The sequence below is a fragment of the Ochotona princeps genome, chromosome 33, assembly GCF_030435755.1.
Source record: "Ochotona princeps isolate mOchPri1 chromosome 33, mOchPri1.hap1, whole genome shotgun sequence".
NCBI lineage: Eukaryota > Metazoa > Chordata > Mammalia > Lagomorpha > Ochotonidae > Ochotona > Ochotona princeps.
In genome coordinates, this window is record NC_080864.1 from 4,363,362 (window position 1) to 4,378,059 (window position 14,698).

Below are 14,698 nucleotides of genomic sequence, written 5' to 3' on the forward strand. Positions count from 1 at the left end.
CTGGTTCAAGTAACAATAAAATGTGTGGGTTGGGGTCGGGGTGGGTCAGCTCACCATCCCCACCCTACCCACACCATGTAACACAGAGCACGTGTTTGGGGTACCCACCCTGTTGCTGTCCTACAGAGATGGACTTGGTGCACGGAACCGGTAATAACAGGGTTGGACTACTGACTGAAGATCAACAGCCAAAATTTATTAGGGGCAACAGATTTTATATGCTGAGGGTCATACAGGATTAGGGTAGAGATACTTAGTTCATCAACAGAACCATCAATTGTTTCTATGCCTTAGTTTGGAAGTCCTTTTGTCTTGTATATTACTTCCCACTCAACTGTTCTTATACAAATGATATCTCATCAGGTATACAAAAGGTAGCCATACAGTTGTTCTCATGCAAAGGATATCCAATCAGTGACACACAAGACATCCATTCAGTTGTTTATCATACAAATATTGCCCCATCAACTGTAATCCTGTGCTTGCCGACTATGGTCACTGACCTACGGTCACAATGTCCTCCTACACACCCAAGTCCCTGTTGATGTGCACCCTGGCAGATGCCACCGATGGTCATCAGGTCCTTGGGACCCTGCACCCATCTGTGTGGGAGACCTGAGAGAAATTCCTGGCTCCTGGCTTCGGATCAGCTCAGTTCTGGCCATTGTGGGCACTTGGGGAGTGAACCTGTGGATGGAAGATCTTCCTCTCTGTATGTCCTTCTCTCTGTAAATTTCACTTTCCATTAAAAATAATTAAAACCCTAGCATAACAATAGTAATAAATTTAGAGTCGATTGAACCTCACAGATTTTAAGTTTCACTGATGTCAGTAAAATGGAGTGTTACATGGAGATTGTCGCTCCAGGGCCACACGGTCCTCCCGCAGGGCCTTTTACCATCACCAGGGGAAAGTGTCCATGCAGGGGCAGGCCCTGACCTACCACCCACCGTCCACTCCTGCGGATTTACCTGTCACCTCCATCTGAGGACACAGAGAACCTTGTCCAGGCTGCCCTAAGCCCCACAGGTGCACCGGCCTGGGGGCAGGGTGGGCGAAATGTGGCAAGGAGCTGGTGGTGGTGTGCGGAGTGAGTTAAGTGTGCTCCCTGGAGCACCTGGTGGCATGTGGTGGTCAGCAGGGTGTGGGGGAAAGAGACCCTTAGCATACACCTGTTGTAGCCTCTGGAACCAGTGGACAATATCCTCACTTTCTCGGGCAGGTGTGGGAAGCGTCATCCCTTCCTCCCTTCCCCCGCCTCCATTTCCTTCCTACCCTCCTTCCACCCCTCATTCTGGGAAAATCCTAAGTCTGAGTGAGCCGGAAACACCTGGGGCCCTGCGGGGCCCGGTCAGCCAGACGCTGGTCACAAGGAACAGCACCAGGAAGTGGCCTTGCTTCTTCCTCCTCAGCATTCCCAAGAGGCGGGAGGGCATCTTCTCTGCAGCCTGTGTCTCCCTGGGACTCATTTCTTCCCGGAAATATTTGCTGATGTAATGGGAGATGCAGAGACAGAGAGAGAGAGATCGTCCACCTGCTGGCCGATCCCCACCCAGGAGCCAGCTCCAATGCTCCACTCTGATGTCCCTGGATGGGGCTCGGCCATAAAGGCGGTCCGCCGCCTCCCACCCCATGCTCGTGCCTTTGTAGCTCCGGCAGTGCCTAAAGATGGGCCATCCGCCCTCTCCAACTCTGCGTCCTCCTGCAGAGTCCGAGCGTAACCCCCAAGGTAACCACTGGGGTCTCGAACCCTTGGCCTTGCCTTCGGAGTCGATCACGTGAGCGTCGCCACGAAGCGCGGTCGTGCGCGCCTGCGCCTGCGCGGACTTCTGGGACTTGTAGTCCCCCGTCCAATCTTCGCCTCGCGCCAGCCCCCACCCCTGGAACTACACTCCCGTCGTGCCCCGCGGTGTCAGGCGGAGGCGGGCGAGCTGGTTGCTAGGACTTGGCGAAGCGCACGTTCGCGCGCCCGTCTCGCTGTCAGGTAAGCGCGACCGGCGGACGGTGGGTCCGCCGAGGAGCCGGCGGACGGGGTCATGGCGGGGAAGCGGGCGAAGCGGGCGACGCGGCGGTCGGGGGTCGCCCCAACCTCCGGGGCTCGGCGGGCTGCGCGTGCGCGCCCACTGGACCACCCACTCCCCCAGTCCCGGGTCGCGGCTGCCTGTGCGCGTGCGCGCCGGCTGCTTCCGTTGCGTCTAGTCGGTGGGGGTGGTCCCCCCCAAAAGCCATCATCCCCTGTCCGCACCTCGGAATGCTGTGCAAGGCTCCCCTCCTGGCCCCGAGCTGGCCTGCAGCATGCCTGCAGCCTCCTCTGTGGCCGAGAGGCCAGCAGTGCTCGTTGGCCTGTCCCTCCTGCACCCCGAGTTCTGAGGGGCCCCCACGTCCCCGGGGACCCTACGGGATTAGGGGCAACCCAATTCAGCCACTGGCCTGGCTGTTTGGGAATGCCTCTCTGTGCACACCCACTCTCTTGCTCGTGCACAGCATTTTGGGGGTTCCTGCGCACACCCAGCCTTCCCACGGACGGGGCCAAGTGGGGACATGAGGGGCCACCTGACCATGGTGCAGAGCTGCCATGAGCCCCACTGTGGCCCCTCGCTGTTAGGGCAGGGGCTTCCACCGTGCCTATTCTGCCTGCCCCCTACACACACACACACACACACACACACACACAGAGGCTCGGTGGACCCGGGCAGCCGTGTCCCTGGGGCAGCGTCCTGACACCTCACAGGGACAAACAGGGCTGTGTTTGTGTCTGGGACACAGAAGAGCTTTTGTGTGGGCTCGCCTGGATGTGCGGGCGTGGGGTCCCAGTTGGGAAGTCCAGTAAGTCTGTGCCCTTGGGCCCTGCCCTGCTCATTGTGGGGCCACCAGCCACCCACTTCCCTTCGACACACACACTTTGCCAGGACCTGGCTGCCGTGTTCCGTGTGTCACGCTCGGTCATGCGATGGGGTTGGTGACCATGGACTGCCTTCCCAGGACTGACCTGTCTGAGTCCCGAGCTGGGGTACCCCAGCCTGGGCAGGGTTGGCACGTGGGGCTCTCTGGCTTTGTGGCATGTCCCCAAGGCCGTGGAGGGCAGCGCCGAGCTGTGTAAGAGCCACGGTTTTGCTGCTTTGGCAATATTTTATTTTTTTAAGATGGAGCAATGTATTAGAAAGAATTACAGAGAGGGAGAGGTAGGGTGAAAAACAATGATCTTTAGGCTAGTTCACTTCCCAGAGACCACAACTGTTGGGGCAGGCTGGGCCGAAGCCAGGAGGCTGGAGTGCCATCCTGGTCTCCCATGCAGGGAGCAGGGGCCCAGGAACTTGGTCCCTGATCCACAGCAATTCCTGGCAACTAGATCGGAAGTGGGGCTCCTGGGTCCCCAACCCTCAGTGGGTGTTGTGTTGCTGATGCAGATGGCTCGCGGAGTAAGGGACCATGGAGTAGTCTCCCGGCTGCAACTGTGTCTGGTGTGTAGCTGCACAGGGCCCGGGAAGGGCGCCTCTCCCCACGAGCTTGGCTGGCGTTCGCCTGGAGGGCCCTTGTCCAGATGCTGTGTTGGCCGCATGCACACAGGACAGCATCAGACTCCCAGGCGCCGGGGCTGCGGGCGTGGGAGCAGGACTGTGTGTGTCGGGGTGCCTGGGCAGTGTGTGACATGGGTTGTGTGTGTTGTGGTGCCTGGGCTGTGTGTGATGTGGGCTGTGTGTGTGTCGGGGTCCCTGGGCAGTGTGTGATGTGGGTAGTGTGTGTGTCGGGGTTTGCGGGCTGTTTGTGTGTTGGGGTGCCTGGGCTGATTGGCTGCATGGGTGGCCTGTGCCCTCACCTGGGTCTGAGAGCCCCTGGCTGTCTGTATGACGGGGAAGGTCCCGGGCTGGGATGTGTCCGAGGGCCTCCCTCACCTGTCACTGTTGCCTTTTCCGTTCTCTGTAAATTGGATCCTCTCGTAGGAGGGCTGTCAGGGCACTGCTGCCCAGTCAGCGCTTGGGCACGTGTGCCCCTGCAAGCCACCTTCCGGCCCAGGCCATGCTTGGGGCAGCCCTGGTATGATGGCCACGCTGGCCTTGGAAGCTCTCACCCGGCTGTTGGCAAGGGTTGGGAGGACAAGGTCGTGTGGCTTTTCCTCCAGCCAGCCCTCCACAGGCCCTGCAGCCCGATCCTCCCAGGGGCATGTGTCAGGCAGTGCCCCTGTCTCTGTGGTCGCTTTGCTCCTGGCCATGTGGCCCCTCCGTGTCAAACTAGCCATCGCCGTCTACTTGTACCTCCTCTTGTCGCCTCTTGGAGGGGTCTTGTGGGCCAAACCCACGATCCCAGGGACAGAGGCAGTCCTATCTTGGGGGTGCAGAGGCCAGCCGTGGGGACGCTGGCATGGCCCTGCCCTGTGAACTGAGAGTCACCCATTTGTGCACATCAGGGCGACAGGTCCATGGCCCAGGAGTTACCTCTGGATTTTTTTTTAAGATTTTTTTTTTTAAAGATTTGTTTATTTTTATTGCAAAGTCAGATATACAGAGAGGAGGAGAGACAGGAAGATCTTCCATCTGATGATTCACTTCCTAAGTGACCACAACGGCCAGAGCTGAGCTGATCTGAAGCCAGGAGCCTGGAGCTTCTTCTGGGTCTCTCATGCGGGTGCAGGGTCCCAAGGCTTTGGGCCATTCTCGACTGCTTTCCCTGGCCACAAGCAGGGAGCTGGATGGGAAGTGGGGCCACCGGAATAAGGACCAGTGCCCCTGTGGGATCCCAGTGCATGCAAGGCGAGGACCTTAGCCGCTACGCTACCGTGCTGGGCCCTCTGGATTTTTTTTTTTTAAGCCACCAACTGCAGTTGCTAACCTGGCCGACCAACCTGCTGCCACGGGAACAGACTGTGATTGGGGACAAGCCTCTCTGCCACACGGAGGCTGCCTCAGGAGCCCTGCCAGCTGCCGGATGACGCTGTGCCCCATCTCTGTCTCCCACAGTCAGCCTCGTCCAGGATGGAGCCAGCTGCGTGGCAGGCCTCGCCAGTCCTGTCGGAGCAGCAGTCCCGCGACGTGGAGCTGGTGCTGGCCTATGCCGCGCCTGTCCTGGACAAGCGCCAGACCTCGCGCCTCGTCAAGGAGGTGTCCGCCGCCCACCCGCTGCCCGCCCAGCCTCATCTCAAGAGGGTGCGGCCCAGCCGGGCAGCCGATAGCCCCCACGCACTGGAGATGCTGTTGTGCCTGGCGGGCCCTGGCGCAGGACCGTGCTCCCTGGCCGAGCTGCTCCCGCACCCGGCGGTGGATGCCAGTGGCCTGGGGCAGCCCTTCCTGGTGGCCGTGCCCGCCCGGCCGCCTCTGACCAGGGACCAGTTCGAAGAGGCCCGTACCCACTGGCCCACTTCCTTCCACGAAGACAAGCGGGTGACCAGCGCCCTGGCAGGGCAGCTCTTCTCAGCACAGGAATGTGCCACCATGCAGGGCCACATGGAACGAGCCGTGCGGGCAGCCCAGCGAGCGTTGGCCCAGGGCCTGCGGGCCGTGGGTGCCGTGGTGGTGGACCCAGCCTTGGGCCGCGTGCTGGCCACAGGACATGACTGCAGCTGTCCAGGCAACCCCCTGTTGCACGCTGTCATGGTGTGCATTGATCTGGTGGCGCAGGGCCAGGGCCGGGGTGCCCACGACCTCACAGCCTACCCTTCCTGCTCCTTCTCCACGGCCCCGGCCACCGCCCGCGCAGGCTCCGTGCGCAAGCTGGATGCAGCTGAGAACGATGAGGACGGCCTACCATACGTCTGTACCGGCTACGACCTGTACGTGACGCGCGAGCCATGTGTCATGTGCGCCATGGCCCTGGTGCACTCCCGTATCCAGCGAGTCTTCTACGGCGCGCCCTCGCCTGACGGTGCCCTGGGCACCCGCTTCCGAGTCCATGCCCGGTCCGACCTCAACCACCGCTTCCAGGTGTTCCGCGGGGTGCTGGAGGCCCAGTGCCGCCAGCTGCACCCCGACACGTAGCCGCTGTGGATGCAAGGAGCTTCTGTGTGCCCCACGCTGTGCGGGGGTGGCCGGGTCGCCTTGCATGTGCATTGTACTGCAGGTTGCGGCGGGCTCCTCCCTTAAGAGAATAAACTATCACCAAACCAGGCTGGTGTCTGAGTGCTGGTGCCGGGTGGGTGGCGTACCAAGGGCAGGGGTCGAGGGTAGCTCCCAGGCTGCTCTCCGCCCTGCCGTCTGGCAGGTTCCATCCTCACAGGTGACAAGGGGGACCTGAATGTGTGTCTTTGTGAGAGAGGCTCGCAGCACAGTCTGCTGGCTGCTCCCTGGGCACCGGGACCCCTGTGAGACGCGCCTGGCCTGGGGAGCCCGTGCCGCCAGGGCACTGGGAGGGTGTAGGGAGGAGCCACGGGCATGCTAGGGCCCAGAGAGATGGCAACTGGCTTGGGGCCACCCAGTAAGAACTTGTCCTGGTGCTTGGTTGCTTGCCGGGTCTTGGGGGCAAGCTGGTCTAAGGCCAGTGTGGGAGGGGGCGGCCCGCCCCTCTGCCTGCTGCTGGCACCTGCTGCCAAGTTGACCTGTAACGGGGAGGGGGCATGGGGGACACCTGGAGCTGCCTGTGGCAGCATTGAAGCTGGTGGGGTAGGAGGAGAAGGGACCCCCTTTCGCTGACACCCCGAGGGAGGGACTTCCAGAGCTGCCTGTGGCCCTGTTCATGTGTGACGTGGGGGACCCCCAAGGCCGCCAAGGCCCCACTGAGATCATGAGGGGAGGGACCCCCCAGAGCCGCCTGTGGCCCTGCTGAGCTGGCGTCTGGGTGGGCTGGCCTTTGGGATGAAGGACCCAGGTTGCCAGGCTCTGTGACACTTGCCAGGCTGTGGTGGTAGCCCCGGCCATGGCCTCGCTTCCCTCACTGTCCATTCCCTCACAGGTGGCTGCAGGCTTGAACTCGGGGCTGTGTCGGCTGCAGCGGCCATGTCAGGTGAGTCCCGCCCGAGAGTGCCTGCCTGGGGGGCTTCTCTGTCCCCCTGGGGAGTTGGCACGGAGCACCCACCCTGCCTGCGCTGCCTCCACGTGAGCCACACTGCTGCCTCGGGGCCTTCACCACCTGCGGCTGTCCTCACCACAGGGTGCCGTAGCTGCATGCTGTGGTGGAAATTATGTCCCCTCCAAAGAAACACAGTATGTTGGCCTCTTTGTCCTGGAAAGGCAGGGAGGGGCTTGGCCAGAATCTGTTACTGGAGTTCATTATAGAGCATCCTGGGCCCTGAGCCACCGCCAGAGGCCTTGGGAGAGGGGGAGTGGGACCCCTCCCCAGCTGGAGCATCCCGCACCCTGTGACGGCCTACAGCTCTGCACCTTTCTGGGACTGCACCCCAACTTTCAACAGCTCAGCCCTGAAGGACAGGATCGTTCCCTCCAGGGTTGGGGAGCCTGGGTCCCCCCTTCCCCACCCGTCTCGGGCAGGCCTGTGAAGACCTCCGATCCCCAAGGCTGACCCTGGCTTGCCTCTGGACCTCCCCCCCATCCCTGTGGCTGCAGGAAAGGAGAATAACTTCCCGCCGCTGCCCCACTTCATCCCCCTGAAGCCCTGCTTCTACCAGAACTTCGCCGATGAGATCCCCATCGAGCACCAGCAGCTGGTGAAGCGGATCTACCAGCTGTGGATGTGTGAGCACCGGGCCGGAGGCTCCCGGGGGGCCGCTCTGGCCAGGAAGGAGCTGCCTTGTCAGGGGGTGGCACACGGGGGCAGGGCTGTGCAGGACCCGCTGGCCCCGTGTTGCTCCTGCTGCCTGTGTGTGTGTGTGTGTGTGGAGGGGCTGCAGGCAGACAGGAGGGTGCTGGGCCATCTGACTGGTCTCCCTGCCATCCCCTCTCTCCGCCCTCACCCCCAGTTTACTGTGCCACCCTCCTGGTCAATCTGGTGGCCTGCCTGGCCTGGTGGATCGCTGGCGGCTCGGGAGCCAACTTCGGCCTGGCCCTCCTGTGGCTACTGCTCTTCAGTCCCTGCAGCTACGTGTGCTGGTTCCGACCGGCCTACAAGGCCTTCCGGTGAGTCGGCCAGTGCCGCGATGTGGAGCAAGGTGTACCCGCTTCCTGTCACCACGGGTGGGAGAGGCAGTGCCCCACGGCCCTCAGCCAGGCGTCCGCAGCTGTCCCCAACTCATCCACTTTGTTTTTTTGTTTGTTTTGTTTTTTAAGATAAATCTATTTTTTATTGGAAAGGTAGATTTACAGAAAGGAGAGCCAGAGAGAAAAATCTTCCATCCATTGGTTCACTCCCCAAGTGGCTACAATGGCTGGAGCTAAACTGATCCAAAGCCAGGAGCCTGGAGCTTGTTTCGGCTCTCCCACGCGGGTGCAGGGTCCCAAGGCTTTGGGCCGTCCTCAACTGCTTTCTCAGGCCACAAGCAGGGAGCTGGATGGGAAGTGGGGCAGCTGGACATGAACCAGCACCCCTATGGGATGCCTGCCGATGCTTGGAGGTGGAGGATTAGTCAGTTGAGCCATTGTGCTGGGCCCGCACCATTCACTTTGGATGGTGGAATATTCTAGCAAGCCGACTGTGCCTGCTGTGATGTGGGCCTGGTCAGTCTATTGGCTTAGCAGGAACCTTCCAGGGGTTTCAGGTCATCGCAAGATTACGTGATTGCCACTTATTTCTGGAACATTCCGTCATTCTAGAAAGAAGGCCTGTCCCCCTGAGCAGTCACCCCACAGCCCCTGGCAGCCGTGACTGCCCATGGAGCCCATGTGGTACGGTCGTGTGTGTCTGTGTCCCCACCAGCCCCCCGATTCTGGCACTCTCAGCTCTTGCACACCACAGTGCACACTCTGGCCTCCCCATCTCCCTGGCCATGTCACGTGGCCTCTTCCTGCCTGGTTGGGCACAGGCCACAGGATTCCCACCACTGGCCACTGTGAGCATCTGCTTGTGGCTGCCACCCTCGCTGCCACCTGGGTATGTGTGGCATTTCCCCGGTCTCTCTGCCCCCACTGTGGTCCCAGCAGCTGGGTCGGGAAGGAGGCCTGGGCATCTCCCTGGAGACGGGGTGCTGGTGGGGAGCAGCACAGCCACCAGCGGCTCTCCGGCCAGGCCTTATCTGTCTACTGGCTCCTGGGCCTGGGCCATGACTTCTTGTGGTAGGGGAATCCCTCGGGGCTGTGGCCCATCCAAGTCAGCTCCCAGCCGGTGCTTGCAAAGGGTAGGCGCCTCCCGGGACTGCCAGCCACCGTGTCCCATGAGGCTCAGGCACATCACAGCTGTACTTCTCGTCCGCGTAGCCACATCACGGCTGTACCTCCCGTCCCCTCAGCCACATCACACCCCTGCTTCCCGTCCGCTCAGCCGCATCACACCCCTGCTTCCTGTCTCCTGAGCCACGTCACACCTCTGCTTCCTGTCTCCTCACGGCTCTGTTTCCTGTCCCCCTCAGGGCCGACAGCTCTTTCAACTTCATGGCGTTTTTCTTCATCTTTGGTGCCCAGTTTGTGCTGACTGTCATCCAGGCCATTGGCTTCTCAGGATGGGGCGCGTGGTAAGCTGGTGTCTGGCACATGTCGTGTGTGTGACACGAATTGACCGTGGCAGTGGGCACCCGTCTGCACGCAGCCTGCCTGCACATCAGCCGCTGGATCACCTAGAGCCTGTCCTGTTGCAGTGGCCCTCGCTGAGTCCCCCCCTGCCCCACGAGGCGCCTTCCACCGGGCCCTGTATTGAGGGTGCAGGCAGCATCAGGGAGCTGCCTGCTGGCGAGAGCCCAGTGGCCACTGTTGCCAGCATGGGGGCCTCTTTTTGATTGACTGATTGATTGATTTGGAAGGCAGAGAGACAGAGGGAGACTGGTACTGCTGCCACCCGCTGGTTCACTCCCCAGGTGCCAACGGCAGCCGGGGCTGGGATCCTGGAGCTCCACCCAGGGCTCCCAGGTAGGGGCAGGGACCCACCTGCTCGGTTCATCACCTGTTCCCTCCCTCCCAGGCACATGAGCTGGGAGCTGGGTTAGACTTGGCATCATCGCAGTTTGGGCACAGGATGTCCATGTTCCCAGGGTGGTTTAATGTGCTGCACCACTGCGGGCCCCAGGGTGTGGTTTCACATGGCATTTGCCACTCGTGGCTTGGAGCTCACCCTGGGTGGTGAGGAGGTGTGGTCTGTGCCAGCCCTGGGTCTTGGGGGGCTTGAGCGGAAGTGGCATCTGAAAGCAGTTGCGCCACCAGTGCCCCTTGTGGGCCTCAGGAGGAGGAAGGCAGGGCCTGGACGCATCTGTTTCCCACACCAGACTCACACAGGCTGTTCCTTGGGTGGTGCTGAGCTCCTGGAACTGCCAGGGGCATGGCCGGCTGTCCGGTCAGGGTCATCACGGTTCTGGGCTGGGCGCTGCCAGTGGGGCGCCACACTGTGTCCCCCAGTGTCCCCTGTGCTGGAGTCTGCAGGCCCTGACTGCATCTGAGCCACGCCTGCCCCAGGGGCCACCATAGGGACAATCATTGTGGTGCTGTGGGTTTGGGCCACCAGTCCACCCTGTTCCTGACCGAGAAGGCTGCAGAGGTGACCCGAATGCCGGGGCCCCTGACACCCGCACAGGAAGCCCCGAGGGAGCTCCCGGCTCCCACCTTCTGCCTGTGCCCAGGCCTGGCCGCTGCAGCCATTTAGGGAGTGGCACAGCAGGTGGACAATGTCTGTCACTTTGCCTTTCACATAGATGAGCCAGAGGTCACAGGCAGCTGTGGGCTCCCCATCCCTGTCCCCAACATAGCTGTCGTGACCAGCCCCTCCCAGTGGGCTGGAGTGCATCAGGAGGCCAGTGCGGGCATCTGTCCCCACCTCTGCGGCCACCCCCGGGGTCTGAGCACAGGGTGTCGTGCTGGCCGAGGTTCTGTCCCTGCTGCTCTTATCCCCAGCCCGTGAGACCCCTAACCACTGCCCACTCCTTTGCCCAGGGACTCCCCCTATCCCTCAATGGCCTGGTGCCCACCTCTGGCCAGCACTGCTGTTTGAGAGCCCCAGCCCCATGCATGCTGGAGACAGTGGCAACCAACTTCCCTCTGGTTGCCGCCTAAGCCACCTGTTCGCCACACCTACTGGGGGCTTCCACCCAGGTGTCTGTGTGGCACGGCAGGTGAGCCGGGTGGCTCCTGTGTGGTGGGCACTCGCTGGACCCCCTGGTGCCCAGGGGACGCCCCCTTCTGCATGGCAGACCATCTCCATGCTCTTAACCCAATGCTTTTTTTTGTTTGCTTTGAGATTTGATGGGGTTGGTGCTGTGGCAAAGCAGGGAACGCTGCCGTGTGTAGTGTGACATTCCACACGGATGCCGGTTTGCTGGCTGCTCCACATCCCACCCAGTGCACGTGGTAGAGCAGCAAGTATCTGCACCCACAGGGGAGACTGACTGACTCCCGGCTGCAGCCTTCCAGACACTTCCTCATGCAGCCATGTGGGGACTGAGCCAGGGGATGGAAGATCTCGAATTCTCGCTTTTAAATAAATGTTGCATGTATGTATATATATATTTAAAGATTTATGTATTTTTGTTACAAAGTCAGGTATACAGAGAGGAGAGACAGAGAGGAAGATCTTCCGTCCGATGATTCACTCCCCAAGTGACTGTAACGGCTGGTGCTGCGCTGATCTGAAGCCGGGAACCTGATCTCTTCCGGGTCTCTCACACGGGTGCAGGGTCCCAAGGCTTTGGGCCGTCCTCAACTGCTTTCCCAGGCCACAAGCAGGGAGCTGGAGGGGAAGTGGAGCTGCTGGGATTAGAACTGGCGCCCATATGGGATCCCAGGGCGTTCAAGGCGAGGACCTTAGCCGCTACACTAGGCCACGCCGCCGGGCCCGTATGTGTATGTTTTTAAGAGACTTGCTTATTTATTTGAAAGAATTACAGAGAGTGTGGAGAGCTGAGTTGGCCAGGAGCCAGGAGCCTCTTCCAGGTCTCCCATGCAGTGCAGGGTCCCAAGGCTCCGGGCTGTCCTCCACTGCTTTCCCAGGCCATAGGCAGGGAGCTGGATGGGAAGTGGGACAGCCAGGACTCGAACCTGCAGTCCTTTTGAATGGCAGCCTGATGCTCCCCCAGGGACATTCAGGTTTCTGAGTTCTTGCTGGTGTCACCAACAGCCCTGGGGCAGATGGTCCCATGTGTCAGTTCGGCCAGGAGGAGGCGTTGTTGCCCTGGGCCCTCAGGCCGGCCGGATAGCTGCCCTGCCCTGCCCGTCTTTCAGGCTGGGCCCTGTCCACCCTCTTTCTTGCACTGGGTCACCGGGGCTCTCCCAGGAAGGCTGGCTGTGCTCTCGTCCACAGTGGCTGGCTGGCAGCTGTAGGGTTCTTCAGCACCAGTGTGGGTGCCGCCGTGGTCATGCTGTTTCCAGCCGTCCTGTTCACCCTGTCGGCTGCCGCGATGGCCATCATGATTGTGAAGGTGAGTTTTTGGCTGGGGCCACCAGGCATAGCTTCCAGAAGCTTCTCCCAGCTCCCTGCTGTGATGGGTGTCTCGCAGGGACGGCTGCCGCTGCCCCCTCCCCACCCCTCTGACCAGAGCAGCCTCCACACTCCCCCATCTTGCCCCACAGGTACACAGAATCTACCGCGGGGCCGGTGGAAGCTTCCAGAAGGCGCAGACGGAGTGGAGCACAGGAGTGTGGCGGAATCCCCCAACCCGGGAGGCCCAGTACAACAACTTCTCAGGGAACAGCTTGCCTGAGTACCCCACTGTTCCCAGCTACCCAGTCAGCGGCAGCCATTGGCCCTAGCGGGGCCAGGGGCCCTGCCACCTGCCGCCTCCCCTTGCGGCCCCACCCCTGCCCTGGGTGGCCGTGTCTGCCAGCTGGGATGGCAGGAGAGGGTGGGTGGCTTCCAGAGCCCCTAGCCAGGGTCCTCGACTCCCTGTATTCATCTCATTTATGGCCAGGCTCCCCTGTCCGTGGCCTCTGCCGTCTGGAATGGGGCACCCACTGCCCCTGAAGACATGTGGCTGCTCAGTGGGCAGTTGGCAACCTCGGGCTCTCCTCCCCACTCCTACGGGGCCAGCAGCTGGCACAGACTGCCCTCCCTGTACTGGAGCTACTGACAGCCGAGACAAACCCTGCCCACTGCCTGCTTGGTCCCAGGGTAGCCATGGCCTCCTGTACCCCAGACGCCCTGGTGCCCGGCGGGCATCCATAGCCAAACTCCCAGGCTCGGTGGGCGGCGCGTCCAATGCCTTGGCCCGTGACCCGTGCTGCCTTCTCCACGCCACCCCATCCCTCAGGGGTTGGAACCGTGTGGCCAGACACTGCCCCTCCCAGGGCCTGTCATTGACGGCAGCAGCCCTGGTACTGCCATGAGCACTCCCAAGGGGAGATGGGGCCCAGCAGGAGCCCGCCGTGTGCCAGTGCGGTGTGCCCAGCGGATCTGTGCCTTATGTGGAGAGCTCACACACTGCCTCGGTTGGGGTGTCCTCCCCAAGCCCTGGGAACGACAGACAGCCGAAACTGGACATTTGCTTGGTGATACTCCCACACCTGCCAGCCAGGTCCTGGTTGGTGGATGACGGGGCCTCCCCACGTGGCAGCCATCCTTTGGGGATGTCCCTCTTGCCTTGGGGACCCCCACGTCCTGTGCCCCATTGATCGCTGCTGCCGCTACTGCCAAGCCCACCCCAATTCCCTGTGATGTCGTTGTGGCTTTTGTTAGTTGAAGCTTCTAGAAATTAAAGCCTGTGTCTGCATCGGCCTGGGTGAGGCTGCAGCTGTGGTTCAGGGGTGATGGCGTGCCTGGGGGTGATGCCTTGCGGGAGCACCCAGTGGCACTGCTTGTCACCCGCATGCAGGACAGCTGTGGGGCTGGAGCCCCAGGGAGCTGGGGGCCCATCCTGCCCATCCCGTGCCAGCCAGGCTGCCTCCTGACCCTGCATGAGAGCTGAGGCCTTGCACAGAGCTCCAGGTGCTGCCCCAGTACCACCAGTGGGGCCAGCCCAGGTGCATGCCAGGAGCCAAGGGGGCATGGTCACAGTGTAGGGGTGCTCTGGGTGCCCCTGCATGCATGTGTTGGGTGGAAAGAAGTTGGAGGCCGAGACCCAGGGGACCCCAGGAAAAGCGCTCCCACCCTGCACGGAAGTGAGGCGGTGGTGGCAAGAGCAGCGGCTAACCCTGGGGCCTTGTAGTCCCATCTGTCTGCGGTGGGGTGGGGTGCACATCTCCTGGTTTGTACGAAGAGAGTTACAAGGTTGATAACAAGGCCGGCCCACCCCGCGCTTGCAAAGGACACGTTTGGACACACCCACCAGGCTACAAGACACCAAGGCTGCTGGGAGGCCCAGCAGGGTGCTGCCCTCAGCCTCGGGGTGGCCAGGATGGGGCAGGAAACCCTGGTGTGACAGCCCCGGGCTCCTCACTGCAGCAGCAAGCTTGGTTCGTGTCCGTGTACCTGTGCAGCCCACCCCTGCATTGCTCCAAGTCCCCCCAAAACAAACCACCGCCTGCCATTCCATGATCTGCTGCCAGAGGGGGCGCTCAAGCTGCAACCGCCGCACCCCATCCCTGGCGGGCTGCACCCCCATTCCCGGCCGCTGTGGCCGCCTGGGTTGGCTGGCAGCCGCCAGAGCTTGGGGCCCTTCTGGAGGGGTGTACGGTGCGGCGCAGTGCTGGGCAAGGCCCGAGCCGGGAACTCCGTCTGCGTCTCCCTGCTGTGGGTGCAGGGACCCTAGTCCTGGGCCCATCCCCGCGGCCTTCGGGAGCAGCCGGGTCTGAACCTGGGGCTCGGACAG

The 14,698-nt window shown here is 61.8% G+C and overlaps 2 protein-coding genes across 2 annotated transcripts; both read left to right on the forward strand.

Annotated features, from left to right (window-relative positions):
* The first annotated feature begins 1,878 nt into the window (after nucleotides 1-1,878).
* Nucleotides 1,879-13,078, forward strand: SCAMP4 (secretory carrier membrane protein 4). The gene is made up of 7 exons (XM_004595927.2): nucleotides 1,879-1,984; nucleotides 6,880-6,930; nucleotides 7,491-7,619; nucleotides 7,844-8,000; nucleotides 9,386-9,487; nucleotides 12,256-12,373; nucleotides 12,525-13,078. The coding sequence occupies exons 2-7, from the start codon at nucleotides 6,924-6,926 to the stop codon at nucleotides 12,702-12,704; spliced, it is 693 nt and encodes a 230-aa protein (XP_004595984.1). The 5' UTR covers nucleotides 1,879-1,984; nucleotides 6,880-6,923; the 3' UTR covers nucleotides 12,705-13,078.
* On the forward strand, nucleotides 1,899-6,054 carry ADAT3 (adenosine deaminase tRNA specific 3). The gene is made up of 2 exons (XM_004595926.2): nucleotides 1,899-1,984; nucleotides 4,956-6,054. The coding sequence occupies exon 2, from the start codon at nucleotides 4,971-4,973 to the stop codon at nucleotides 5,967-5,969; it is 999 nt and encodes a 332-aa protein (XP_004595983.2). The 5' UTR covers nucleotides 1,899-1,984; nucleotides 4,956-4,970; the 3' UTR covers nucleotides 5,970-6,054.
* Nucleotides 13,079-14,698: the final 1,620 nt, after the last annotated feature.